Raw genomic sequence first — 25,326 nt, 5'->3', positions numbered from 1 at the left:
TGCGTCTGGGGAAAGGGTTCAGAGCTCTGCTTCAAGACCCTTCAGTTGCACTGTGGGAGCAGGCTAGCCGACAGGTTTTCACTGCAGGAATGTGAATACAATAGAGACCCAGGCTAAGGACTTGCCATCTTTAACTGTCTCCCAAGACACAAAGAAGGGGTTTATAAAACTGTTGGTAACCTCTGTGTTCAAACACCGTACAGCAACAACCACATCTTCGCAGGTTGACCAATGGTTACAGAAGTCATCGTACCTGCTTCACAGTCTTGAGGGCACATCCTTTGATGTTTTTCTCTGTTTCTTCAGCTCCAGTGCCCACATGCATACCAGCAAACATCCCAGCAGCTCCCTCTTGAGACTTTCCCTTAGAGTCAAAGAGGGGGCAGTGGTCAGTGCTACTACACCCAAATTGGCAGAGAACTAGAGTCTCTTAGCAGGAAAGACTTCTCACTGCACAGGCCAACAGAGGTGGTATGGGACACAGAGGTGGTATGGGACACAGAGGTGGTATGGGACACAGAGGTGGCATGGGAATGCACAGCACAGCCCGTCCTTGGGACAAGAAAAAGTTAATTCCTCAGTGCTAAGCTCCTCGGAGGACACCTGCTCCTGATACCTGGTTCCTTTAGGCTGTCGACAGAGTGGCTTCCCGTGTGTTCATTTGCCCAGGAAGGCCGGGAGGACAAGTTCTAGCATCGCCACTATTTCCTTTCCCTAGGGGACCCATCTTGGGGGACTGGAAGACCTCTCTTTTTAAGCCCTCCGAACTCAGGGGGTCTTCTTACACCATCTTTCCTAGATTGCAGCAAGGAGGCTCTTCTGGTGTCAGTGTTCCAAAGCGGTTGATTTAAGACAGAATGCCCAAGGAATTATAAGGCTATAAGGTCTGTGACTCTTGAGACCATTTTTGGGGGGAGGGCACTTCTCTTTTCTAGAGAAAAGGCAAAGGGGATAAATCTAATCCCTGGCACGGTGTCCCAATTTCTGCTATTACAAACAATACCACAATTAAAACCATATACACAACCCATGTGTGCATATTTGTGAATATTTCTCTAGAGAAGATCTAGACATGGATTCGCAAAGTTGAAAACCATGTGCATTTTAAATATTAATCGATATTGTTAAATTGTCCTCCAAAAATGCTATTCCAGTTTAGACTCTTTGCCATACTTTTTGGGGGAACCTGTTAACTCCCTCCCCAACATTTGTTACTATTTTTCATTTGGGCCAATCTCATGGACGGAAATGGCATCTCAATATACATATGGCCTCAATTACTAGTAAAGTACAGTATCTTTTCTTATATTCTTTGACAATCCTATTTCCTCTTCTTTGTGATATTCTTTACCCATTTTTTAAAGATCTAATAGAATACATTTAACGGTTTACCATTGAACAGCATGCTAATGATAGATTTACTTTTTTTCTTTTTCTTTTTGGCTGTCCTAAATTGTTTATTAGGTAAGAATTTTACAAATGTTATTTACATTAGTGGTAAGGGTGAAGCTGGAGAGTATTGTGTCTTCTCCAAGCTGCATGGTGAGAACCACCCATATTGTGGTGGAACTTGTGACCCTTTCTAAGGTCATGGCTCTTGCAGCCTGCAGATGTCGGCCCTGGCGTAAACCTGTGCTGGTGGGTTGGTCTGGTGACCTGGGTGTCAGGATTTCTTCTGATAGCTTTATGGAATGGATCAATGAGGATAACCTCAAAGAATTTGTATGTGGAATCTTCACCAACCCAGGAAGAATTTAGGACTCTCAGAGCCCCTGCTGTTCTTTGTATTTCTAGTTTCTGGGAGTATTTTTTTCAGTTCTTTTTAAGCAGAAATGGGTGTTAAGTTTTAACTAATGCTTTTCTCACATATGTTAAGATAATCCTATACTTTTTTCTTCCTTAATCTATTAATACAGTGAATTACACAAATAGATTTTCTAATGTTGAACTAGGCCTATATATTCCTGGGATTAAACCCTGTTTGGTCTGATATACAGGGTTGAGGGCTGCTCAGTGGTGCACTAAACAACTCATTCACACCTCAGCAAGTTGTGCAGTGTACATCCTGCACAACCGAGCATAGTGCCCTGACTTGTTTTTAAAAAAAAAAAAACGTTTGTTTTTTGTTTTGTTTTGTTTGTTTTAAAAAAATACTTGTTTCTTAAAAAAAAAAAAGCATTGCTAGATTCAATATGCTACTTGCAAGTTAAGATCATTTTTATCAATGGCATAAGAAATATTGACCTATAGTTTTCTTCTTTTGCTACCCTGAATAAGGAATAAGTTTTAGTGTCAGAATTATGGTAGTATCATGAAATTAGTTGGCTAGCTTCCCATCTGTTTCTATGACCTAGAACAATTTGTAGAACATGAGCATTTTCTATTTGTAGAGGTTTAGAAGCCCCTACCTTTATAGCCAACGGAGTCTCATATCTAGATCTTTGCATACTTGTCCAGTTTTTTAAAAGATTTTATTTATTTATTTGAGAGACAGAGAGAAAGAGTACGTGAGTGGGGGGAGGAGCAGAGGTGGAGGGAAAAGGAGGGGGAAAGAATCTCAAGCAGACTGTGCGCTGAGCACAGAGCCTGAGGCGGGGCTCAAACCCAGGACCCTGAGATGGTGACCTGAGCCACCCAGGCGCCCCAACCTTTTTTTTTTTTTTTTTAAGGTTAGTAATTTGTTCCGGTTTTCTTCTCAAACCAATATTTGGACTTATTTTTTTCTGGAAAATCAATCATTTCAAACTTCAGATCAAGTTCTTGCTGTGAATTCATGCTTTAAGCCTATCCCTCCGCTCTAAACAAAGCTGTAGATAAAACATTTTTTTTAATTCAAAAGGTATAGCTGTGCCCAAAAATAAGATATACATTTCTATGAGCCAGAAATGGGATAAAAGCCACAGTGTGAGAAAGGCAGCTGAAGCCAGAGCCTGTTGGGCTCTGGGTCTTGGGGAACGGAAGATGGGACAAGAGGGGCGTGGGGGTGCTAAACTGCCTGCGTGCTCCTGCTACTTTGTCTCTACTGGTCTCCCAGATAGCTCCCCTGATGCTTTCCTGCTCCAGGATCTCCTTCTTCCCTGGACCCCACCTTACCCACTGTTTTGGCAGCAGTCTCCTCCTGGGCATGTGGTTTCTTCTTTCCATCCGATACTCCTATCCCCTTCTTTCAGGGATTACTTAGAATTCATGGTCTTTGAGAGTACCCTGTGTCAGGGTACCTTGTTATAGGTTTTGTGTTAATACATGATTTAGATCATGTCTAGAGATTTGGGCTAAGAGGGGGAGGCATATGACAAGTTTATTATAATGGTGTAAAACATACAAAAAACCTCCATGTGCTCAGTCTTCCGCCTTGAACCAGAAGCCCCAAAGGAAAATTAAGTTAGAATTGAGATCTCAGTTTTAAAAATTAACATGAGTATCTACCATGAGGCAGTGCCTGTATTATGCGTAAAGGTATTTTTAATATAAAAGTTGAAAACAGGGGCGCCTGGGTGGCTCAGATGGTTAAGCGTCTGCCTTCGGCTCAGGTCATGATCCGGGGGTCCTGGGATCGAGCCCCGCATCCTGCTTCTCCCTCTGCCTCTGCCTCTCTCTCTCTCTCTGACTCTCATGAATAAATAAATAAAACATTAAAAAAAAAAGTTGAAAACAGTACTGAAGTCTTTGGAAGAAAACATCTCAGTTCCAGGCACTTATCCCCACCACTTTCACTCCTCTCTCCAGAAGGAACCTGCAGTCAACAGTTTGTTGTAGGTAATATATTTTTCCAGTCCTTTCATGGAACACATACAAATACTGTATCTCATTTGTGCATTGTTTCATTTGTTCTCACAACCATGAGAGGTTAGTATTATTAACCCATTTTATGGATGACAAAACCGAGGCCTAAGAAAGTTGGGTAATGTGCCAAGGGGTCCACAGCTAATTAGTTTGAACCCATGCTTCTCATTTTGAAAAGAGCCAGTGCCTCTTTCTCAGAAGATGGAGGCACCAGTCTTGAAAAAAAAATAAATGAATAAGCCTTGCTCAGTGGTGTATTTCTTACAAACCCAAACCGGTCTGAAGGAGTCTAAGGGACACTGGGGTCTCCCACTCAGCTACATTCTCCTTTAGCAGTTGTCCTTTTGGAGACCTGGGGGAGCAAGCCCTTGCCTGATAATTCGAATTTCAGGTGACTCTCATCTGGATTTCAGATCTTCCATTTTGCTAGGACGTTTTAAGCCCTGTGAAAAGACATCGTTGAAGCGCTTCCAAGAAAGGGTTTCAGGTGCTAGGGACTCTCACAGTTCCCACAAGTGCCCCTGGGGGAAATCCCGGAGACCCTGACAGCGGCTGCTGCCTTGACGAGCTGGGGAAGACGCCGAGAGGAAGTAGGCTGGCCTGGCACCTAGGACAGGTGTGCCTGAGCTTTCTCGCTCATTCTCCCTCTGCTCCAGGGATTTCCCCAGTGGATCTGACACCGAGGCCAGGAAACGGAAACTCTGATCTATCTGTTTTGTTTCAAAACCTGAATAAAAGGTTGGCGCTAGCTCCTCCCACCACAGCCAGCCCCTCCCGGAATGTCCGCTGCTCACTGCTAGTTGTTTGGGTGCGGCGCGGCGGGACGCACGCGAATGCCACACTCCCTGGCCTGTCCCTTCCCGCCGCAGCAGGGAGAGTCTGGGCCACCCTTCACCCCGCAAGGTGCGGAGGATGTAGGCAGATCCCGGAGGGTTTCGGCATCAGCCTTCCCGCGCGAGTTAGAGAAACGAGGCCCCAGGCCCTGAATACATTTGCATCTCAATAACTGCATAAACCTCAGAAACCGAGGACGCCTCCCCTGCCGGGGTCCTAGAGCAGCGGGCTGCCACAGGACTTCTGATTTGATGCTGGATTAATCATGCGTGCTGGTGAAGGCAACTCTGGTCGCCTGCGAGGTTTAGCCCCGGTGCTCCATTTCACATTTAAATGCTGCAGCGCCCTGTCTCGAGACCAGGAGCCTGCGGCCCCGCCCCTATCCAGCCCAGCCGCCCCCCCCCCCCAGCTGTCTGGGAACCCCAGTTGCGGTCAGAAGCCCTACCCAAGGGGGCCTCACCAGGACCCGCTACACACACAGACTAATGGAGGAACTAGTAGGGGTCAAGGAAGAGCTGAATTTACCATTTCTGCAGGCGTCTGGAACCTCCTCGTTTAAATATGAGGGCCATTTGTCTTCAAACCAACTGTTTCCAGCCCCAGTGTTTCAAACCCGAAACCTAGCAGGCTTTCATCAAGGGTCTGTGGATTAGGAATAGATGATTATGAATCATCTTCCTTTTCCTAGCAGGATCATCAAATTTCATGCAACATTTACCAAGGGCTAATATGTGAAACATGAAGATGGTGTTATACACTCTGATGGGCACATCATAGCCGGAGGTCCTTCAGAAGAGGGTTGGGAAGTTGGGCTCTTTGTCCACCAGGGAAATGCCCTTAAATGTGGCCTCATCATTTGTGTGTGTGTGTGTGTGTGTATTGGTATATATTAATTTCTAAGAAATTTTTTTTCTTAGTTCAACATTTTGATATAGTGTTTACTCTGGATAATCCAAGGTTTACAATTTTTTTAAAAAAAGATTTTATTTATTTATTTGAGAGAGTGAGTGAGAGAGTGAGCACAGGAGCAGGGGCAGAGGGAGAGGGAGGAGACTCCCCTGCTGAGCTGGGAGCCCGGTGTTGGGCTTGATCCCAGGACCCTGAGATCATGACCAGAGCCGAAGGCAGATGCTTAACTGACTGAGCCACCCAGGTACCCCCAAGGTTTACAATTCTAACATAAAATTACCCACATATCTTATTTTCTTTGAACACACTTAGATACTTCAGACCTGTTTCCCCTTTGCCAAAGCTCTACTTGGTGTCCTGGAGAAAATTCTGTTTGTCAAGGAAATCTATCCTGAACTGAATTTTTCAGCTTCCATCGTTTTGGAGGTCTTTCAAGGACCTTTACCAATCTAGAAGCCCCTGGCTCTCTCAAGCCTGACAGCCCTGACTTTACAGCGAAGGGATTATATTTTTCTAGATGGATCTTCCTCTTCTTGCTCTAGCATCTGTTGAATAGCAAAGTATGGGGGGTTCACACTTCTGAATAGGGAATAGGGTTGCTTTGACTCTTTACAAAATGTGAATGGAGTTAACGCTGCAATGAAGATGAGACACCTACGGAAAACAAAGGGTGTGGTTTGGCTTTGGTAACCTCAGTACATCTCACAGTATCTCTTTACTAGGTTTGCTGTAATGTTGGCGGGGGTGGGGGGCTGTTTCACTTTTAGCCTTGTTTTGGCTCTCAGGAGAGAGGTGTACTGTGTGTGTGCATGCACGTGTATGTGCTTGTGTGCGCATGCGCTTGCAAAGCTCAAGCAGCTTAATGGTGATAGCTAACGGTGCTGAGTGGGTAGATGGAGCCAGCACCCGGCCAGGTGTCTTAGCATCTGTTCTCCCATTTCAGCCACCTCCGATAAGGCAGTTACCATTAATATCCTCATTTTACAATGAAAGAAACTGAGGGCCAGAAAGATTGAATTAAGGACACCAGGTCTTAAACCCAGGTCTATTCTGTCTCTGGAACCCACATCCTGACCATTAAACTCTGCATCCGGAACAGCAGCGGCCCAGAAGCTGGCCCCATGAAGCTATTGCTGATGTGAGAGGCCATGGGGGATGCTGCTGCATGCAGGGGACTGGAGCTTTCTGCAGCAGTGCCCAGGGGAATTAGCAGGTGTCCCTCTCCCCCCTTCCCCTGCACCTGGGATGGGAGGATGGGCTAACCCAGCCCAGAAAAGAGCCACTCTCGTGTTGGCCGTTCTGCTTTTCTTAAGTAATTATCAGTTTCTGCCTTGGCCGGTAGGCCTGTAAACTCCTGAGCCAGGAAACAGAAACCTTTTGACAAGATTGGCAAAACTAATGTCTGGCCCAAGCCAGGGCGTTCTCCTCTAGGCGATCAATTCCGTTTTATCAGCAGCCATGTCCAGCAGATAGATGTCCTGGGAAGAGTGCCTCAGTCCCATGGAGTGTCCAGGGGAAATCACCTAGGCATTGCCTCCTTTCATGGGCTGTGGGGACCAGGGTCACTGCCTTAGAGGGAGTTTCATTGATTTTATCTTGGCAGTGTGGGGGCTTCTAAAGTCAGAAATGCTTAGGAAGACTGTGGCCACTCGGGAGGTTTGTTGAAAGTAGAAGGGCCTTCTCTCCCCATTTCCTCTCCCAGAGCGTCCCAACCAGTGTTCCTAGAATGTGTTGAAGGTGTGAGGAAATGCTGATGTTTCAGACTCTTGGGCTGCTTGCCCTAGCATGCTGTGCAGACACCGGCATTTCCTGCCTGTGGCATGATGTGAGAAAGGTTGATAAGCACATCTCTCTCCTGTTCTCCTGAAATTGCAAGAGCAAACCCAACTTCCTTTGTTCCTATCACAGGTTGGGGTTTGGGTGGCAAATTCAAACCCAACTTTTTCTCTACAATTCTCCCTGCACCTCCCTCCCCCCCCCCCCACTCCTCCTCAGTTTCCATTGCTAAAGGCCTGATGTCACTAATATAGCCCTGGCCAATCCCAAGACTTCCCAGCCCCAGGGAAGGAAGAGTCCCCAGGCCCTGCCAGGAGCAGATTCTACTGAGGACACTACGGATTAGATTTTGTTTCTAGTATTACTGGGCAGTGCTGACTAGAGGGTGATAGTCCTCCCTCCCCCAAGGAATCAGAGACATCTCACTTGTACAGGGACCAAAGGTGGATGATGAACCAGTTTCCCCCTGGAGGGATCATTTTCGTGTCTAGGGCCAACGTGGCCCTGAGCAAAGTGAGGCTAAGGTTCATCTAGGTAAAACTTGCCTTGCTGGACACAGAGAGAATGAAAGCTGGACTGACCACGGATCAGTGGCTGAGAAATTCCTGAGTACAGTCTGGAGATCTGCTTTGATTATAACTACACAAAGACCCCCACTGTATATACGCATACTCAAAAAAGCTGGAAAATGCTAATGCACATTTTACTCTTTTATTGTCTAAAAAATGTGTTTGTGGCTTTATTACTTTTAGAACGGGGTGGGGGGGGAGCAGAATAAACTCACTAGTTAAAAAAAACAGCCTGGGGCACCTGGGTAGCACAGTCAGTGAAAGCGTCTGACTCTTGGTTTCAGCTCAGGTCTGACCTCAGGGTTGTGAGAGCGAGCCCTGTGAGGGGCTCCGTACTCAGTGAGGCATCCACTTAAGTGTCTCTCTTCCTCTCCCTCTGCCCCTCCCCTGCCACTTGCTCTCTCTCTCTCTCTCTCTCTCAAATATATAATTCTTAAAAAAAAAAAAAAACAGCCTATATGCTTCACAAAACCTGCTACATAGTCTTTTGATGACATGTGGGATGCATACAAGTAAGCAAATGACAGGTGCTAATGCAGTGTGGCTTCTGAGCCGGCAGCGTGGGTGTTCGAGGCAGGACCTGGCCACAGTTCATGTTTCCCCATTCTTCCCTGCCTCCTGCACACCTAGAAGGAACTTGTTTGCCCAAGTGTCTGTGACCCCGACCACACCGGAGCAAAGCTTCCACACCTTCACCAGCTCCCTGAGAACGAGGGTCTTCACGGGAGACAGAGCATCGGCACTGGAATGAGGCATCTTTGCTTGCAGGAGCAGGCAGGCCAGCTGGGAAGTCAGCTTCTGTCGGTGTCTCAGGCCATGTTCTCCTCGGCCAGACAGACCTCTTCCTTTTGAAATCGGCAGAAGTGTTGCCACGTGTACTAATGTTGGCGTTAGTGGTCTTTGTAGGAAGTTAAGGTTCCTTGTGGGCCTGGAAGGAAATGTGGCCTGCTTGCATGTACAGCTCCATGTGTGGTCTCCAAGAGAGAGAACAGCAGGAAACCAGGGGCTGCAGGGGCCAGAACGTCTCTGTGACTGCTTCCTCATCTGTGGTTAGTCGTGGTGGGAGGCAAATGGGATATCTTTTACAAAAGCTGTCCTTTTACCTCCAGAAAAAAAAAAAAAAATCAGCTCAGTTTCCCTAAGGGCCTCCCGAAAATGAACCTCCAGTGTGGAGGCTCTGGCCAGCCAGGAATGGCAAAGGCTCCAATCTCAGCAGCCTCTATCATGGCTGTGCTCCAACAGTCAGTAGGGTACATTTGCCCCAAGAGCCAGGGATCTGAGGGACAGAGCAGGCCCGGAGCCAGGTCCAGCTGGTGCTAAGGGGAGGCACCGTGTCGTTCCTCGCCCATACGGAGTGGTGGCTACTGTCTTCTGTTTAGGGTGCCTGGCATAGAGCCTGGGTGCGGGGGCCACCCCTGGGGACTGCTCAACCAAGGCATGACCTTATCTGGGCCTGCACTGGTTTCCCTCGGGTGGTCCCAGGCCCCTGGGGAAGAGTGGGGAACCACCACCCACAGCTCTGGGGTCCAGGAAAGGGGCCCTTCCAGCACCCTTCTCCCATTTGCTGGTGACCTGTGGCTACCCCCATGTGATGAGCTTGTGGCTTCCTGGAGGAAAGAAACTTGCATAATCAAATAGAAATAGGAACCTGGAAAATAACTCAGTGGGGCAAGTAAGGGATTAGGCAATGACTTATCTTAGAAGATTTGGGGCCATGAGGGGGGGTGGTGGCAGAGTGAGGAACCAGGTTTCATCTGAGTCATGGCTAAGAATTTAAGGAGGTCTCTGGAGCATGAGACTTCCAAGGGGTCAGGAGGCAGAGGGACAACCTGCCAGCCTAGAAGTTCCTCAGAGCCTTTGCCCTTTGAGGTTCTGTGGAAAGGTTTCTCAGAAATACAGCATCCTTCCTTAGGAACGTGCGCCTCTCACACCTCACCCTGTGGTGCTATCTTCCCCCAGGGCCTCTAGCTTTGTTCAAAGCACAGAGGATTTTTGAGAACATTCCCAGCATACCCGTCCTTTTCCTTAGGGCCAGGGCAGTGGAGACGTGAACATTGGATGGGCTGGACGTAGAGCTGACACCTCTGTTTTCTCTACCTTGTTGTGTTCATTTCACAATACATACAGTAAATTATCACATTGTACACCTTAAACTCACCCAGTGTTATTTGTCAGTTACACCTTAATAAGCCTGGAAAGAAAAAAGGGTGAAAGTAATGTGCCTAACACAGCACCTCGAGCACGAATATTGGTGAAGCCGGAGACACATTGACTGAGGGCTTTCAGTAACTGGGTGCCTCTGCCCACAAACTCACAGAGACAGGAGGTGAGTCCTAAACTTTTGTTGTTGGTGTTGCAGGCAAGAGGTGTCCCTTGTTTATAAAGACAGGCCTAAGAAAGCTGCAAATTCTGTTGTGTCCCTGAATTCATGCTGAGGCCACACATGATATTAGCAACTGCCTATATTCTCCCCCGGTTCCCCAAAGAACCTTCTCTTCCAGGTATTCATTCTAGTTCCCCCTTCACCCCAATTTCTGCCTAATTATATTTCTGCATAATTGCTTATGCTTTTCCTTCCCCCCAGAATGCCCTGTCTCCCCACCCCACTATTGTTGCCATTGAAATATGAGGTGTCCTTCCAGGCCCTGGTTCAAATGACACTTCCTCCAAGAAGCATTTAGTTAGTCAGCCCCTTTCAAAGTGGTGACCCCTCCATCTCCTCCATAACATACTCTCCACATCACTCTCTGGACCCACCAGACACTGCCTTGCCTCTTGGGGACTTTTAGACATGTCTCAAATCCACTATCACAAGTATCCTGAGCAAAGGAACCCAGTCTTTTTTATTGTTATGTTAATCACCGTACATTACATCATTAGTTTTTGATGTAGTGTTCCATGATTCATTGTTTGTGCATAACACCCAGTGCTCCACGCAGAATGTGCCCTCTTTAATACCCATCACCAGGCTAACCCATCCCCCCACCCTCCTCCCGTCTAGAACCCTCTGTTTTTCAGAGTCCATCATCTCTCATGGTTCGTCTCCCCCTCTGACTTACTCCCCTTCATTCTTCCCCTCCTGCTATCTTCTTCTTTTTCTTTTTTTCTTAACATATGTTGCATTATTTGTTTCAGAAGTACAGATCTGTGATTCAACAGTCTTGCACAATTCACAGCGCTCACCATAGCACATACCCTGCCCAATGTCTATGACCCAGCCACCCCATCCCTCCCACCCCCCACCACTCCAGCAACCCTCAGTTTGTTCCTGAGATTAAGAATTCCTCATATCAGTGAGGTCATATGATACAGGTCTTTCTCTGATTGACTTATTTCACTCAGCATAACACCCTCCAGTTCCATCCACGTCATTGCAAATGGCAAGATCTCATTCCTTTTGATGGCTGCATAATATTCCATTGTGTATATATACCACATCTTCTTTATAAAGGAACCCAGTCTTATATAGAGCTCAGGGAATATTCGATGGGCTAATGAATAACTTTTCTAGCCCTTAAAACCTATGGGACGTCCTGAAAAATTGGGGAACTGAGGGGTGGGAAAGAAGAAAGTTTTTCACCTCTCTTATAAACCATTTCCTGGTCATCGATAGATTCTCAAGGAATCATAGGCAGGACAGCTTTCATCCCTGCATGTCAAGGTAGGAAACCAAGGTCCAGAGAGTAAAAGGGGGTTCCTCAAGGTCACACAGCAAGTTAGTGGCAGAGCCAGGGCCTGGACTCATGGTGTGCTCAGTTTAGTGCTCTTTCCCTTGTGTTGGGGAGGCAGTGGAATATTGAGGGGCAAAGATATAAATTCTGGGGCAGTCAGGGGTTACTTTGATAATTCAGTGATTTAACACATGCAGAGTCCTTAGATCAGCCCTAGCCCAGGAATCACAATATGTTTGTTGCTATCACCTTTGTTGTGATTCCTCTGCCCATCATAGGACAACTACTACCTCCTCCCACCAGGTCCCATCATTTCAGGGGAGAGAAGAACCCTGGGAGTATTAACTATGCCAGAACATCCTTCCTAGGCAGCAGGGGAGAAGCTGGTGGGTAGCTTTAGAGGTCTAACCATCTGGTTTACTGACCCTAGGGGCCTAGGGTGATTTTTCTGGACCATCATAGACCCATGGCCCAGCAGATCAAACCTTGATTAAAAATTGGGTGTTTTGTCTCTTTCCTTCAGGGAAGGAAAAATGAAAAGGAATCTTCTTCCTTTTTTGCAGGTACCTGGCCTGCCCACGGGTCTACCAAGACCCTCTCAAGCTAGGTCCTGGGGAAGACAGGGTGCCCAGAATCAATTTCCAGGTACTCCTCCCATCCCTGAACTGAAAGCAAGATTTCCCATCTTTCTGGTTGGAGGTGCAGCAAAGTCATCACTGGAACCCAGTGAGTGACAGCTTCAGCTGACAGCCCCTGGGACTGGGGAGTTTAGCATCACTGCAGGCCAGCAGCATCTCATTTCTCAGACTCCCAACTTCTGTCCCCTGCCAGACCATGGGAGGAGAGACCAGACAGGTGTGCACCCAGGGACTGCTTTTTCCCAGAGGAGCACTACAATTTGCCTCCCTCCTCTAAAAACAAATGTAACTGCAGATTTCGGACGGGCCCAGGAGAAGGGCTCTGAGAATTGAGACCAAAGTTCCCTTAGTGGGCTGAACCATTTCCTGGTTTCTATTCCATTTCCATGTTGGAGTCTGATTGGGTAAAAAAGAGTACAGCATTAAATGCTGGCTGCTTGGCAAGGGAGCCCTGTGCATTGGGGAGTTTTTAGTTGGGATTTTGTGTGAACAGTTAGGAATTAATTAGAGCAGCAATCCTCTTGCCCCAAATCTGCTTCTAGGATACTGTTGTTTTTTTCTGAGTCTGTCCAGAGAGCGTGACCCCTCTTGTCACGACATCCCAACCAGCCCAGACAGGGTTTTTTTTTTTTTTTTTTTTTTTTTTCCTAGCTGGAGGACCTGGGCTGGCTGAAGTGTCTATACTCCCTCATTCCAGGGTCTTTGTGACCAGGAACATATTCAGTCATCCATTCATTCATGTACTCATTCATTCACTGAAACCACTATTTCAAGGTGCTGGGGTTACAGTGGTGAACAAGAGAGGGGGGCTAAGTCTAGCAGGAGAGACAGGCATTGAGGCGTTTGCAAAAGCACGGAGTATTCTGAAACGCAGGCCTCCTGGGTCTGGTGGTTAAGGAAAGCTTCCTAGCAGAGGTGATATTCAAGTTAAGATCGGAGGGAAGACCAAGAGATGTCTGGGCATTTTAGCTGGAACTATCATCCTGTGTAAAAGTTCTGAAAACGCAAGAGAGAGCCAGGAGACTGTGCCAGATGGGGCTGAAAGGAAGTAAGGAGCCAGGCCACAGGGCCTCGTCTGCCACCAAAAGGATGTGGGTCTTTATTCCGACAGCAGTGGGTAGTGTTCTAGTTGCCGTGGGACGCTGGGAAAGTGCTTCCTCTAACTGGATCATCGCGTGATGACGTCAGCCTCGTGGGCCTGGGACTGCTCAAACCAACAGACTCAGGTCGGATGTGACCACTGTGCGGCTTTCTTTGGCCACCACAGCCAGAGTTCCGTTCTTTTCCACTCGCCTTTCATTAGAATACATGTCATATGTGTTGGTTTCCTATGTCAGCTGCTGGCCCCGGGCTGTGTTCCTGAGACTGAGCTGACCAGCCCAGGGCTGAGTGCAGTGAGCCTGGGGAGGGGGAAATTAGGAGCCACAAGGTTTAATGACTAGAACCTGAAAGTGCCTTATGTAAAAGATGGGTGTCCTGGGAGAGTTTGGGGAGAAAGCCAGCGCTTAGGTTGAATCATCCATGCGGGAAGATTGGTGGGGTGGTCCCTTGGGGGCGGGGGGTGACTGGTCTTCTGTGATTCTTCTCAGACATTGCTGCCATTTCTAAGTGTCTGCGCTAGGCCACCCACTCGGCTGCTGCCTTCCTCCTTCCAAGGGTCGTGACCACCAACGCAAGCTGCATACAGGTGTGTACCCAGCTTCTGGGTAGGGGCAACCCTTGTGAAGGTGGCCTATGCCAGACCGCTTCCTCTCTCCACCTCTAAGACTATAAAGATGAAATTTAGAGAGGACATCAAAGGCAGAATGCCGGGGAAAAGAACAGGGGGTGTGAGCTTGCCAAAGAACCTCTTCATTTCTGCCTAACCAACTAGTGTTCTCAGCACTGTTGACACTTGGGGACAGTTCTGCATTTTGCAGGATGCTTAACATCTCTGGCTTTAAAATACTCCTACAAAAATAAATACATAAATAACATGCTCCTACACATTTGCAAACACTTCCTGTGGGGCGGTACCAACTACCCCTTCCCTGATTGAGAACAACTGTTCCCATGTTTACGGGCACAGGATATGCACACCTGTGCTTTAGGTCCTGAAGCTGGCAAGCTGGGACACTGGAAAATCCTCCTGTTTGAGAATATCTTAGAGAAGCTTTTGTACAGTGGGATGGTTATTCTTCCCAAGCTACTCATGGGGGCTCCTGATGTCTCCTGACCCCACGTGGAGTTCCTCCTGCCTTCCCTAGCCTGGTTACTCACAATGGTCACCTGCAGCTCTGTGCAGAATCTGGTGGACAAAGCTGAGATTTTAGTACAAGCATTTCCAGGCCTCTTGGCTGGACTGTGGCCAAAGTTGGCAGGACCCCTTCTGGTGGCTGAGTAGCTGCTCTGTTGGGCCACCAGATGGCACTCGGGAGACACACACACACCCCCGCCGCCCCCCCAACCCCACACGCAGTCCACCGCAGGACTGCTGGTGGCAGGAGTGACTGCAGAGGGAACTTGCTTTAAGGAGGCCTGGTCCTTAAAGAGACATGGCCACACACCGCAAACTTGCATGGTTCACCCCAAAACAAGACTCCACTGATGACAAGCATCACAGCCTAGGCTCCGATTCTCCTTTGTCCTTGCCTTCTTGAATATTGAGCAGCCAGCTCTTGGAGCCAGTCTCCACAGCCTATCCTCAGCCCCTGCGGCCATTCCTGGGCCCGACAGGGACGGGGCCAGCTCTGGTTGGTGGCGTCACAGCTCCTGGCAGAGCAGCACAGGGCTGGGGTGCCTCTGCAGAAGTCTGGCTGGAAGAACAAGCCACACAGCCAGCTTCAGGGGAATGGCGGCCTCAGGAGGGCAGGGGGCCAGCCTGTGAGCTCTGACCCCAAGGGGGCATGCCTCTGCTGCACTCGGATCTGAGCAGCTTGGAACCGCTGAACTTGGTCTCTGGGCTTTGGGGACTTAGAGAATCCTACCGTCTCTTCTGCTGGCCTCTTTCCAGATGCTGACAGGGATGCTGTGGTGAGTAAATTAGGAAGGGGGCTCCACCCCCTACTGTTGAGCCCTCTGATCCACGCTCTAGGAAACCTCTCACATTGACCCCTGGGGGTACAATCTGAGCCAAGTTGGGGAAGAGCCACTTTAGGGGCTTGGCACGAGACCCTCCTGAAATTGCACCTTACCTAGTATAATCCAAGGCAGCTACTCTGCCCAGGAAGCTGGACTCACTATGACTAATGGCCGGGGGGACTGGGCTTCACTAGAGCCTCTGGAAACTGCATGGGGATGTGGGGGGAGCTTCGCAGCTACAGAGACTTGGATGGCACTGTGCCTCTCCCGGCCATGGCCATGGTGCTGAGGAAGGTAACAAGGACGTGAATGCAGTTCTCTGGTTTATGTCTTGCCAGGGCTGTAGATATTTATGACTCAAGCTGACACAAAACTTTGGTAGAGAAATCAGTAATTGGGGAAGGCTTTGAGTTCATCTGTGCTGTCTCTAGATCTGGCTGTCTCTGGAAAAGTAAGGAGGCTGGGAAGAGACAGGGAGAGGACAAAGGATAGAACTGTCAGGCCAAGCCTGCTCCCTGAGAGGTGACCCAGCAGCGGCCTAGGGAATTTCCTGCTTTCCAGGCCCAAGAGGGGAGGGTGAGCATCAGAACTTAGTAAATGCTACTTCACCATACCAAGGTAAAGGAAATGAAGCAAGGAACCAGAAACAGGCCCCACAAGATCTGCTAGGAAGCAGAGTTTATGGTCTACGAAGGCAGATAGGAAGCCTGGAATTCGTCCACCTGATCTACGCGGGTACCCACCTACAAATTTGAAAACTGAGCTGGGAAAGCCTAGAGATTGGCCCAAGGCATAGAAGCACTGGGGTTCAGTGGGGACTGGAGTTCAGGAAATGGTCACTGGATTGATTGCATCCAGCTTGTGTCCAGAGTCATCTGCCCTGTTGTGGTAAATGTGGCTTTGAGAACCAGTTCTCCTTTTGCTTAATCATTGGGGTGGGGGGGGGAGGCAGGGTTTCTGGAATTACACTGCCTTGCATTCCTGCTGTGGCTCCAGCGTCTTTCTCCCTGAGTTTAACTTCATTCTGTTCATTCATTTTTTCACTCATTGCAGCCCAATACAGAGATTATACACATCTCAGTTCATTTCCAAGTGTCACCAGTGGCTGTAGCTGGCCGATGCTTAGCCCGACTGCTTCTGGGGAACGGAGAGAAGAGCAGTACCTATCTCGTTAGCTTATTATGAGGATTAAGGGAGATAATCTACCTGCAGCCCATAGAGCAGTGTCCCACACCTAACAAGCACTCGGCAAATGTCAGCTGTCATTCACTTTACGAATTCAACCTGTATTGTTGAATGCCAGTCTGCCGGGCTTTGGGCAGAGAGTCCGGCTGGTCTGGGGGCACAATGTGATTATGGCCACTTTAGTCTGCCTCAGCCTCAGTCATCCACTGGGCTGAGTGCTATGGATACCCCAGTGGAAAAAAAAATGCAGTTTCAGCTTTTGAAGAACAGATCTGGCAGGAAGGGTACAAAGTCTTGGTTTTTTGGCTATCATAGTTTGTTTTTTGTTTTTTGTTTTTTAATTTGAATGCGGAGGCCCTCCACCCCCACCTATACCTCCAGCTTCTGCACAGTGGTGCTCTCGGCCAGCCTCAGCATGGGGAGAGGTGAACGGACATCCTTTTCACCAGCTGTGACCTCCGTGACCTCCGGGTGATCGAGGAAGCAGGGACTCCCCAGCCTCCCTCTTGTGCACCGTGGAACTGGGTTGCTAACAGTGAGGAGGGAAGAAAAGTGGCGATACTGAGTTTTGGTTGTAAGTACAGTTACCCTTTTTCCATCTGGCTGAGTGGCTGATAGAAGCAAGAGTCAGTTGTTCCCAGGAAGACACCTGGGAATTAAGGGCAAGGCCACTGACCTTCAGAATGGGATATATCTCCTTCCCACTCAGCCTCTCATCATACGCCCAGTGCTACGGGCAAGGCAACCGGCCCTTCAATCCCCCTTAAATGGGTGGTGGTAAGGCAGGAGCAGGTGGTCATCAAGCCTGGCCTATGTGCACAGGCCAGAGGGATGGCTGGTGAAGATAGAGAGTGTTCACCCAAAAGCCTGGACAGAGAATGGTTAGTGTGGGCCTGGAGGATGAAATGTGTTGGGTGCTGATTCAGTGCCTTGGGGTTCAAAGGCAGATCTGCACTTAGCTGAATCAGGGCGGTCTGTCCACAGGAGAGCCCCTCCCCTGCTCAAAGAGATTGGGGTTGCTGGCAGAGCACTTAACCTTTGGCAAAATGCAGATGAGGATAATTCCTTAACTCCTTCCTTCCTCGAATGTGGTATTGGATCTCCCCAAACTCCTCCCCACCCTCAGTGCCAGGAATCTGGAGGCTTCTGTTCCAGTCTCAAATCACCCTGGTTCTCAAAGGCCCACACACTTGTCTCCAAGCCCAGATTAGAGTCAGGCTGTGTGCTGTTACCTACCTACTGGAAGCCACCAGCAATGGCATCAAGGGCATCTTGAAATAACTACCCTTTCCTGGGACGAGTGTTCGGGAGACCGGTGTGTGGAGATGGAGGAGGGCTGGGAGGGCTACTCGGTGCCTCCGTTTTCTCATCGAGAAAATGCAGGGAGCTGAGATGGCAGTGAGGTTCGCAGGGAAATGATCCTGTAAGCAAAGCACTGGGGTCCAAGCCAGGTGCACCACAGACGTCCTCCGTTAATTACTACAAGTGTTCCTCCAAGACTGTTCTCTCCCTGGACCCTATATTGTGTTCTGGAGTGGGAGGTCCAGGATGGGATTGGACAGAATGTAGGGGAAAAAAAGCAAAACAGTGGCAATGCTAAGGAGAGCAACTGTAACATTTTCGCTTGAAAATGCTGAAAATAGCATGTTCAAGCCTTTGTAGATAAAAATGTAAAATGTATGCAAATGTATGTGTCTCACGCAGAAACATACATCTCTGGCCTCCTCACAGTCAGTGCCCGGATGTGGCCATCAGGAAAATCCCTGCAGCATACAGAGAGGGTCCAGGCTGCCCTGATGGAGGTGGTGGTTATTGGGGAGGGGGCAGTGCTGCTGCCTTCCTGGGCTGCGCTCCTGTTTCCACCTTTCTTCCGGGTTCCGTGCCTTCTGAGAGTTCCACGTGGGAAGAAGAGAGGCTCTGGGCCCCTCTCTGCTCCTCCACCCTCACCATCCTCCCTCTGGTTCCTCTGAGAGCCCATTTGCTTCCTCTCCCATTCTGGCTCTATTTCTGGAGCATCTCATTGGAGATGCACACCCCCCCTCTCTGCCAAGCTCCAGGTGCCTGCTTGGTCCTCCCAGTCTTGTGTGCAAGTCAGGGATGGTGGGAGGGTGACAGCTGAGCAGGGAGGGGCCAAAGAGCCAGAGCCAGAGTCTGAGCCCAGAGAGTTGGGATGGGGGAGAGGGGAGTGGATGCGGGGAGGGGCCAGGGTTACCTCACAGTTGAAAAACACCCACGGTAGCCACCTGTGGAGGCTTTCCACACCCTTCCCCTGCACCTCCCAGGGGCTCACCTGACCTACTGTGAGTTGGAGGCCTCTACCCAAGCAGCTGCAGGGGCTGGGTGCAGGCTTCCTTTCAGCATTATGGATGAGGGTCTGCTCCTTTCCTCAAGAACTGGATCTGTGGTTGTTTGGAAGGATGAGGAGCCCTGCCCCCATGTGGGTGGGTCCCAGCAGAGCTCAGGAGAGGCTTCTGAGTCCCAGGAAGTCTTCTGCTTCTCTTCTCTTGGGTTGAGGAGAGGAGCTTCAGCACCTCCTGCCCTTGCCCACCCTAGCCAGAGGCCCCTCATTCCCGGGCCCTTCAGAGCCCTTTGGCCAGAGGAGGTCTACAGGACCAAATCTGCAGCAAAGTTGCCTCGGATCCCAGGAGACAGGCATAAAGCTCCCTCCCTACAACCTCTTCACTGCTCTTGGGAGGTCTTACCAGGAGTTTTATTTCTAAAGGTTCTGTTCGCAGAGGCATCTTGACCCCAGACTTCCCTCAACTTATATGTGATTACGCATGCAAGGTATGCCTTCTGGGCTGCGGGGACTGTGGATCCCCAAAGAAGTCTCCTGGGGAACCCAGTGAAGATCCTGGAGTCTCTCCTGTCTCCAGTTTGTCCTCCATTGCCCCTCCTCGACCCCCAGCCCCGTGCCTTTCTCCAGCCGCCACCCTCTGGTGTGTAGGGCAGAACTGCCCCGCTTTCAGGGCAAGGGTGTTTAAACAGATGAGGTTGTTAAGGTTTAGAAGGAAAGACTGTCCCGGCGGCCAAGGCTTTCCTCCGGCGGCAGGACCTTAACCCCGTCAGCGCCGCCCCCCCCAGGCTTGCCTAGGGGAGGGGCTTGACGGCGGTACCGGCCCCAAAAACTGCGCTTTGAGATCCTGGGGTGGCAGGTGATGTCACCCCTGCGGGGCCCATAGGTCTCCCCGCGGCACTTAGTCTGCGGGTTGCCAGAATTCGGCTGAGCCCAGCGAGGGGAGGAAGAGGAGCCTGGACCTGCGCCGCAGCCCGGAGACCCCCCGCGGGACCACTTCTCCGTCACGGGCTGGAGCCCCTCTCGCCCCGGCGTCCGAGGGGACTGGGGCTGCTCCCCACACCCCCCGACCGGGTCTGGAGGCGTGCTGCGGCGGGGGAGGGGACGCGGGAGCCTCGCTCCGATTGGTCGCGGTCCCCGCCCCCCCGCCCCTGGCCGCCGCGCAGCCCCGGGGGAAGTTGCTAGTCTGCGGGCGAGCTGCGGGGCAGCCACTCGGGGTTCCGCAGCGGGGCTCGCCGGGGCCGCAGTGGCCGGGGGCGCTTGCCTGCCCTCGCCCGTCCTCCGCCCCTCTCCGGGCAGCTCTGGCTCGCTCCTCCCTGCTACCTGTTTCCCTGCCTCCCCCCGCCTCCACCCCGCGCCAGGCAACTTCGGCCTCCGGGGCTGGCCGCCCATCCCGGCTCCCCGCCGGCCCGCCCGCCCGCCGCCCGCGCCCTCCCTCCTTTGTTGTGCGATGAGGGTCGGGTTTCCGATTTGACGGAGCCACCGCCGCCGCGCCGAGCCGCGGGCATGGAGCCGCTCAGCCACCGGGGCCTGCCGCGTCTCTCCTGGATCGACACCCTCTACAGCAGTACGTGTGCTCTCGGGCCGGGGAGGCAGGGCGGGAACGGGCCTCGGAGCCCCGACGGCCCCCAGGGCCCGGATCTGCCCGGCTTGTATGGGGAGCCCCGCGCGGGGCCGGGGGCTGCCGGCCAGGCGTCAGGGGGCCGGGAGGTGGGGGGAGAGATCGGCCACAGATGGGGTCCCCAGAGCGGACTGAGCGCGGGTGGGGGGTCAGTGGCCCAACAGGACCAGGAGAGCTGTGTCACCCCTTTCCCACCTGTTGTGTAACTGAGCACTCCCCAGCCCTCAGGAAGGAGAGCCCTTGTAGGGTGCTCCCTCCGCTTCCCGCTGACTGCTCCTTCTGTCCGCGCTGAAGCAGAAAGGCCATTTTGGCAAAGTCCTTGGCGCCTGAGTTTGTCACCTCAGGGACATCCTGGGGCCGTTGTGTGTTTTGGGGTGGAGGTGGGGTCGGGTGGAAGGGACTGTAGGTGCAGCTCCGCGGGGGGTATCTGGATTGAAGGAGCTGGAAAGCTACGGCTCAGCAGTCTTTCCTGCCAGCCTCATCACCACCCCCACCTTCACCACCCCCCAAAAAAGAAAAAAAAAAAACACCTCGGCTTCTCCACCCCCTCGCTCCCAAATCTGCCTCGATCATGTGATTGCTCTTGCACTGCCGCTGGGGATGTGTAACTGATCACTCGTACATTCTGGGGGCTCTTGCGGAGCCGTGAGCGCCCCCACCTTACACCCTTGCCTTGCTGAGGTGACTAAAGCTCTGCACTTCTCTCCACCTCTCCCTTGAAGCACCTTCCCGGAAGCTTTCAGTGAGGTAGAAAGAGGGTCCTGCTGGCCCCTGAAGAAGGGGATTTTGCCTCTCTGAGCACTTCGGTGGGAGCCTCCCACTCTCTTGCTGTGTCTCCTAGCCCAGAGTCCTGAGGCAGGGGGCAGGGGTTTGGGAGGCAGATGGTGCCAAGTTCGGTTTCTGGACACTGGATGCCATGGGACAAGGACATTTTTAAGGGTTAACCTGTTTTCAAATTTCTTGGTGACAGTTATATGGGGGAAGAGAGGAATGGACAAGGATGGTGCCTTGAACCCCAAGGCCTTGCCTTGGAGGCTCCTCAGCATCTGGCCTCTGCCCCTGGGTCCCTATCATTCCCTCTACCTTCTCCTTCCTCCTCCCCCCCCCCCCACTCCGGCCCCAGGAGCTCTCCTTGTGATGGTTCATTCTGCTTTGGTTTTTCAACATCAAAGAGGCAAAGCCAGATCCCCTGGGTGTCAGTCTTCCACTGAGCCCAGCCACTCCATCTGCTCCTTCCCCCAACCCGGCGGAGGCCAGCATCTTTGGGTGAAGGTCAGGGCCTGTGACTGTGTGGCGTGTGTGTACACGTGTCTGCGTGAATGGGGGCACACATCTGTTCAGAGGCCGGCTGCAGATCAGCTCCTGACCCAAAGGAAGGATTAGTGACCTCTTAGCTGCACTCCTGCAAATAACAGTAAAAACAATGCCTCATATTCACATGCTACTTATGTTCCCAAATATTTCTGGCCCTTTGCAAAACCCAGTAGTGATTTCTGTATTTCTCAAAGCATAGAATCCTATGGAAATCTGTCTCTGGCTTTTTCTCTATTGCCCTGACGAAGACTCCTCAACCTAATTATTTCCAAGTTTTCCTACCTCTCCCTCCCCCCACCTCTTGGAGCAGGGAAGTTGTCTGAGGTCTCCTTGAACATTTCTGACCAGAGGAAGGTGGGACCTGGAGAGGGAATTAGACTTGAGGCCTTCTCTGGGGGTGCCTGTTAACCAGCCCTGACTGAAGTAGGCTGGCATCTGAGCTGTTTGCCGTGCTGCTTGCTGCCCTAGCCCCTGGGCTCCTGGGGCAGCCTGGCTGGGGGGTGGGGGGAGGCACTGACTTGGCAGCAGTGTGAGGAGTCCCTGCCGCCCTCCTCAAAATGGCTTATTTGAGAGCCATAGAATGAGGCTTCCTGGGGAGGTGCTGTGCAGTCATGTTTGGGCTGTTAGCCATGAAGTTTCCTCTTGACAAGAGCCTAAATTAAAACAAATACCCGGGCTGTCATTTGCCTGGCAGCACGGTTTTGTGGTTCCCAGAGGAAGTTCCTCTGCCTCTCAGAAAGCTGTTTGCTTACAAGGCTCACAATCCTGGGGTGGCGAGGCCCCCACAAAAGCTAAATCCAACAGGAATTGTAAAGGGGATGTCCCCAAGGCACAGGGTAGCCCGTGTCTGTTTTAGAGATGTGACTGACCCCATGACAGAGGCCCCTAAGTGCTGCTCCAGGTAACAGTGATAATAGCATTTTCTGAGGAGCGTGGATATGCCAGGCACTGTGCTAGTCTCTCTCTGGCCATCCTGTCCAGACCGCACAACTGTGCAAGACACGTAGTCTGATCTCCATTTTGCAGGAAGAGAGGTGTGGTAAGCTCAAATCATTATCCAAAGTCACATAACTGGTAAGTGACAAAGCTAGAATTCAGATCATACCCTACGTTGGTGAGGGAGACTCTGAGCACCACCTAGATGTATCTGAGCTTACCCAAGGCCTCGGGATGTCATGGAATGGGTGGGGGAAGGGATGGGCATCTGTCTTTTTGGTCCTCTGTTTTCGCAGGATTCTTCCTGAAATGGTCCAGCAGGATAAGTGGCCTAATGATTCTGAGCCCAAGCTGTCCATGTGCCTCTTGCAGGAAGTGGGGGCTGGTCCTGGAGCCACAGTGGGGGCATTTGAGGCTCTGAACTCACTGAGGTTGGTGATTCTCTACTCCTAAGGTGCCAGACTGCCAACCGACCCCTCCTCTGAATTACCTCTTGCCTTTGGAGTTGTCAGCTCATTCTTCCTGGCTTCAGCATCGATGCCAGGAGTAGTGTGCGCATTTTCATTGCAGGCTGATGGTCGTTTGATAAGAGGTAGACAGCAGAGCCCCCTTTTCCCCTATGGTAGAAGTCCTAAAGGGCTGCCATGATAGGATTTGTCCGACTCCAGGAGATGGGTTGACTCCCAGCTACCAGTGTGATATGGGGCTGATTGGAGCAGGGTCTTCGCTCCCAACAAGCCAGAGTGGCTGCCACATGAGGCTTCCAGACACCCCTCTTCTTGTCTCTGTACCACTCATTTTCCTACGTTAATGTAATAATGTCAGCTTTGCCCCTCAGGGCCTTGCCTCGACTCTCTCCCCAGAGCTGGCGTGATTCTTTCTGTAGGGCTGCGTTCTTCCTTTTATCTTCTCCGTGTCTTTCTCTCATCACCTTCTCCACTGAGCACTTACTGCTCTCTCTTGGTTTTCTCCTATACCATGGGATTAGATTGGATTAAATTAAGTTCTGTGGAGGGGCGCCTGGGTGGCTCCGTCATTAAGCATCTGCCTTTGGCTCAGGTCATGGCCCCGGGGTCCTGGGATCGAGCCCCGCATCGGGCTCCTTGCTCAGTGGGAAGCCTGCTTCTCCCTCTCCCACTCCCCCTGCTTGTGTTCCCTCTCTCACTGTGTCTCTCTCTGTCAAATAAATAAATAAAATCTTTTTAAAAAAAATAAGGAAATAAATTAAGTTCTGTGGAATAACAAAATGGGGGGTGCTCTGAGCCTGCCCCTCTGAGTAGAGACCACCCTCCAAACAGAGCTGAACTGAGACATGGATGTGCCCCAGGCAGGCAATGATTTGGCACCTCTTCAAATGGAAAGTCTTTCTTCTTTTACCCCAGGCAACATTTCCAAGGGCTATTTCAGTCACTTGTGATATTTCCTTTGTAGACTTGTAGACTCAGTACCTTATCCAAGAGCCCAGAAAGCATTTGGGGCTGTGGGCATACCAACCCGTCTCCAGATCATCATGAACCAGCCTCAGTTTCCCATCTTACTCCTGTATTAGCCACACCAAGGAGCAGGCTACTGGCCTGACAGACTGTGGGTCTGATCAGAGCAGCTGTCTCACCCAGGCCGCATCAGACCACCCCAGATATGCTAGTGAACACCTGCAGATGGATGCTTTCTTATCCTCTGAAAAGCCACAGGATTTATTCCTTCTTGTTGACACTAGTCCATTATTGTCATGGCTGCTGGAGTCTCAGAGGTGGGGCTGGCAGAATGAAATCATCTACTTGGAGAACATTTTTTGTTACTGTGATTGTTGCTGTTCTTTGGAAAACAGAAGAAATGACAGGAACATTTGTGAAGAATTAGCTAAGTGGGTAGAAGACAGGGGAATAGCAAGAAAACCCATTCTGCCTCACTCTTGCAGGTGGGATGGAAGACTTGGGCTGTTCTCTGAGGTGTGGTCTGGCTCCTGGGTACCCTGTACATACTCCTCTGTAATGCGAGGCCGTGATATCTCTCGTAGATGCCACGTGGATTCATTAATGTTTATAAGGTGCTTTGAAGGTGAGGAGTGCTGTGGTACTGTTGCTCGGCTCGTCATGGTCCTCAACATGAACAGGGGTCCGTGAGAGGCTTGCTGATGAGTGGAAAGGGGCTGCAAAGGGGGTGAGGGGATGGCAGGTGCAGAGTGCTGGACCCGGTTCTTAGGTGGTGCCTAGGCCAGCTCCTCATGCGTAATAAGCCTTCAGTGATTTTTGGTAGCATGAGTATGGGAGAGAAAAGAAAACTCCTGGGTTCTTGGCTCCTTTAACTCCTTACTCCACCAGAAATCCCAGAAACCCATTCATTGGCCCATTCACAAGTTTCCAGCGGTGTGGATTTGGTAATTGTAGTAGTTTGTACTGGAGTTGGAGACCCCCCAAGGGAGTCCCACGTGTTGCTAGGGCTTGTGATTGTGCAGTTGGAAGACTTCCCTGCCAGGGTTGGTACTGCAGCTATTTGGCTCAGCTTGAGCCCTTTGGGGGCAAGCTGGGAACTAGGCAGCTTCACGGTCAACTCCACGTCCATCCTTGTTTGCCTCTGCCAGGCCCCTGGCTGTGGTAGGTGGAGGCAGTCCATGGGGCTCCAGTACCCATCACTTTCTACCTACAGGGTCTTAGCACTTTCCACTGAGTACCAGTAGGAAAGAGGCCTGCAGCGTACCTGTCTCCAGAGCAGGATAGGAGAGACTGATTTTGAT

General features: G+C 50.8%; 1 protein-coding gene across 3 annotated transcripts in view; it reads left to right on the top strand.

The window, feature by feature from the left end:
• The window catches only part of ABR (ABR activator of RhoGEF and GTPase), a 172,003-nt gene that overhangs the window by 22,898 nt on the left and 123,779 nt on the right, over positions 1 to 25,326 (top strand). The window contains exon 1 of one of the 3 annotated variants that reach the window (XM_025851261.2): positions 19,915 to 20,288. The exons of the other annotated variants lie outside the window; for them this stretch is intronic. Coding sequence (XP_025707046.1) covers positions 20,228 to 20,288 — 61 coding nt within the window. The 5' untranslated portion in view covers positions 19,915 to 20,227. Of the gene's footprint in view, positions 1 to 19,914; positions 20,289 to 25,326 lie in introns of those variants that run through there. 3 annotated transcript variants of the gene reach the window in all.

This window comes from Callorhinus ursinus, unplaced genomic scaffold (assembly GCF_003265705.2).
Source record: "Callorhinus ursinus isolate GAN/ISIS: 27379988/994484 unplaced genomic scaffold, GSC_fseal_2.0 scaffold34, whole genome shotgun sequence".
Taxonomy (NCBI): domain Eukaryota; kingdom Metazoa; phylum Chordata; class Mammalia; order Carnivora; family Otariidae; genus Callorhinus; species Callorhinus ursinus.
Note: the sequence above shows the minus strand (reverse complement) of the source record. Positions and strands in the feature narration are given on the sequence as shown.